General features: G+C 33.4%; 1 protein-coding gene across 1 annotated transcript; it reads left to right on the forward strand.

Annotated features, from left to right (window-relative positions):
* Positions 1-556: 556 nt before the first annotated feature.
* LOC130613104 (uncharacterized) lies at positions 557-3,440 on the forward strand. The gene is made up of 3 exons (XM_057434431.1): positions 557-1,155; positions 1,241-1,325; positions 2,714-3,440. The coding sequence occupies exons 1-3, from the start codon at positions 856-858 to the stop codon at positions 3,154-3,156; spliced, it is 828 nt and encodes a 275-aa protein (XP_057290414.1). The 5' UTR covers positions 557-855; the 3' UTR covers positions 3,157-3,440.
* The last annotated feature ends 738 nt before the right edge of the window (positions 3,441-4,178 follow it).

Consider the following 4,178-nt stretch of genomic DNA (forward strand, 5'->3'; position numbering starts at 1 on the left):
GTTTCTTTTATACCATTTAGTCTATTTAAAAATCATTCTCTCGATGAAAGTTTAAGGATATTCGTTGCGCAGAAAAATATTTTTTTTAGGTTAGCAACTCCTTCATAAAAAATTAATCAAGTTAAACATTAAGCATTGATTTATCCCTATTCGGTCCAGGGTTTTTTGAACATAGTATGACCGGGGGCGGGGGGGGGGGTGAATTCGCCCCTTTAATAACTTTCCGTAGGGTTGTTCAAATTGAATCAAACTTGGCACACTTTAGTACGTCATAAAAGGAACAAAATGATTCTTCTTGATGAAAAAAAGTTGTGTTGCAAGTTTTAAGTTCTAAGGACAATTCTAACAGGAGTTATTATTTTTTCCCCATTATAAGGATTTCATAGGGATTTTTAGGGGTAGTTTCAAGTAATGGCCAATACCAAAGCCTCTAAAAGGTGTGGGACCTAAAAATTTAGCATGCAGGTGTCTAATAGAAACTCAGTAAGTATCATATAACGAAGCAATAAGACGTTTTTGAAAAAAACGTTTAAGGGGGGGCGGATTCCGCTTTAGTTTTAGAGAGACCATGATATTTTTTACAATCTTCAAAAATCAAAATGGAATTCTCCATTCTTGTTACGTAGACATCTTATTCACTTAAACGACAGTTTTGCTGTTGGGAAATGAGAGTAAACTCTGAAGTTTATTAATTATTTATAATTTACATTTGTGAGTTTATAGAAGAGTTAATATTTTTTTTTTTTTTGCTGTATCTTTGTGAACACGATTTGAATTGCTAATTGATAGTTATGTTATATATAGTTATTTTTTATCCCTGAAACTCACAGTTTTGTTTTAGAACGAATATGGAAGATGGCTATAAGATTGATCGTAACAATTGGTGTACTTCGAATAATATATATAAAGGGTGGTATATATACTCCAGATGATTCATCACCTGATGGTGTTATCACAAAATATTTAAAGGGGAAAACTGAAGTAAGCTGTCTGTTGCAGTGTGAAAGGGATGAACAATGTGATAAAACCATGTTTAAAATGAAGAATAAACAGAGTAGAAGCGGAGAGTGCTGGTTTGTTAAGGAAGTATCCAATGGTACCAAAGATGAAGTCAAAAAATTGAAACAGGATATATTAATTAAGAGTTTTAAAAAGGTATGCAATTTAAAAAAGGATTTTGTATTGCCTTTACATTTTTTGCTTCTTGATTTACCTGGGTTTTTTTAAAAAATAATTTTAGCTACCTTTTTGTGGTAAGACTCCGTGTTTTTATGGAAGATGCGTAAAAACGGACGATTCTAAACGATACAAGTGCCAATGCAAAGGTAAATTTATTTTTCTCACACCAAGATCACTTTTAAAAATTGTTATTCTATTTATATCGGTCGTTTAATAAATGATTTTAGACCTCATAAAATATTAGATTTTATACTATCAGTAATTGGTCAAAAAAATGAGTTGGGAAATTTCTTTCATTTTATACTCAAGTTTACCTTTTCTTAAGATTGGACATTCTCAGCACGTTCTGTTATGCACAAGCTGTTGATTATTTAAAAGTTTCACACGGCAATGTGGAATTTTTAGCACGTTCAAATTTAAAATAGAAATGGATAAAGCTTAGTGTGATTTAACTGAGGTTTATAAGTATATAACCTGTAATATCTGACTCCTATTATACCTGAGTTTGTTTGCCTTTTGTAGCCTCCGGGGGAGGCGCAAAGTGCCCGCGGGTCATAATCTTAAACCATTTATGCTCGGAAATTACGTCATAAATTGTTCTACAAAATAAAATTATCTGGTCCTGATAACTTTAAAATGCTGGTCTGCATTATATAAACCTGGTGGTATGTAGCCTTGGTATCACAAAAACATTCATTAACATATACAAAACTATTTTAGAAACAAATCAACGCAACAAAACTGTTTTATACTGACTCGGCGGGAAATTCTAGAAAATTGAAATTTTTTCACCCAAATTTTTTTTCATCGGAATCTGTAAACAAAAGTTAGAAAAATTCACCAAGTTTCAGCATTTAATTTCATCCACAAAAAAATTGCTGCGGGCACTTTCATCGGTAAAACATAAAGTTAGTAAAAATAGTCGATAAAAAATAAGATCGATAAAAACAAAGTCAGTAAAACACAAAGTCGGTAAAACATAAAGTCGGTAAAAAATAGTCGGTAAAACATAAAGTCGGTAAAAATAGTCGGTAAAAAATAGTCGGTAAAAAAATAGTCGGTAAAAAATAAGATCGATAAAAATAAAGGCGGTAAAAAATAGTCGGTAAAACATAAAGTCGGTAAAAAAAGGGTCAGTAAGATCGATAAAAATGGGCGGTAAAAAACACGGTGAAGAATTTTGAACGGTGAAAAATACTGTGACTGAGACAAAAGAATGTTTTACCTACTTTCTTTACCTAGGTAGCTACACTGCTTTACTCATTTATTCTCTGGGTTAGACAAGCGTTTCTCTATGTATTTTAGTTGTGCTTGATTTCTTTGAATACTTGATTCTATTCTTACGAGAAAACGGAAACGGAAATGTGACATTATTGTTGATCGACAATTTCTGATTTCTTATCAACCTCAGTTTTCATTGGTGAAAGCTTTGACCGTGTCGTTTGACTGTATTATTCGCACGCCAACCCAGATAGGGTTACCTTATGAATTTTTACAAAATAATAACAAGATGTTTTATTTTTTGTTGTTGTAGAAAATTGGACGCTATTAAAACAAAATGTTTGCTTTGGAGCACGTGCAAACCAATTTGGAAGATTCAAAGTACAACAAGATGCAGTTATGACAGGTATAAAACTGCACCATGTAGGTGGTGTTGGCGTGACCTGCTACACTGCTGGTGCAGCACCCACAAAATGGGGATGTCTGTCTGAGGGATCAGGATATGTTTGTGTGATCATTTCAGTTGAACGAAACATACTTTACCCGTCTATGAAATATCATATCTCAAACGGTTACTATGCCGTCCCAGGATACAACGCAAACTCCCCTTATTTAATTTTTAATGCATCATATCACAAGGTTCATAAAGGACAGGAGTTGAGATTGTACTACGGTGAAGATTTTCATGATTTTACTGTTAACAACAACGGTGGAGAATCTTGCGCTGATATATTTGCAACGTTCTGCGATGCATAGTTAAATAAATTTGGACGCGCATCTTAAACTTTTCCTGTATCCGTTGGCAAGAAAAATTATCGTAAATGTGGAGAATGAAGTTTATAAACAGACACGTGCACTATCGAATATCACATGCAGAATTCCACTGGTATTAATTTAAAGCGCATGACTGAAGTGTGCGCATATGGAAACTTTAAAGCGTGACCATTATTGTATAACATTCTTAGTCTTGAATTTAACTGCATTAAATAATGCTTCATCTTTTGTTGCACTCTGTGGGAGTGAAAGTAATTTCACTAGCATGTTGTTGTTGTTGTTGTTGTTTTTAAAAAAAAAAACTAGCCGGGAACCCGGCGTCGTAAGCGTATACAGAGCAACTTATCTTTTCTTTTTTGTTTAAGAAAGCTGGGATTATGGATGGCTGGGTGAACCAATTTTACAATAGCTGAGGCTGGGAGTCACATGTGGGATGTAACCCTATACAGGATAACTGCTTTTGCATCCTTTTAGTTGCTCAGGGGTCACACATAGGTGAAGCAGTTATATATCCATATATATATATATGTTTTCAGAGTAATGTAATGGAACATGTTTAAAAACATTTTTTGGATAAGTGATACTTGCTGAGTTCCAGAATTTAGGCTTTTTAGGATAGGTCGATAAGACATTTCGTAGAAAAAAAGAGATTAGACAGAATAATGGAGAAATATGTACATTTTTTTAACAAAATGATGTGATTAACGGATGTGCACATAGTTGAAAATTTCAGGACATGTGAGGTGTTATGACCTGGCATGACCTGGCTTAAATATGGTTGAAACACTGCATAATACACTAACATATTACTTTTTGGAAAAGAACTGTCCAATGTTTAAAAAAGAAACACATTATACAACCACATACAACCATATATGCCTGTATACAGTATTTTATACCCTTTCCTGCCAAAAATAGTCGGTCAACAGTTTATAATTTACGGAATAAGTTTTTGTGAATGTCCCAAAATTGAATTTCGCTTGTCATAACGCTTTCCTAGCAAA

The sequence above is a fragment of the Hydractinia symbiolongicarpus genome, chromosome 10, assembly GCF_029227915.1.
Source record: "Hydractinia symbiolongicarpus strain clone_291-10 chromosome 10, HSymV2.1, whole genome shotgun sequence".
Taxonomy (NCBI): domain Eukaryota; kingdom Metazoa; phylum Cnidaria; class Hydrozoa; order Anthoathecata; family Hydractiniidae; genus Hydractinia; species Hydractinia symbiolongicarpus.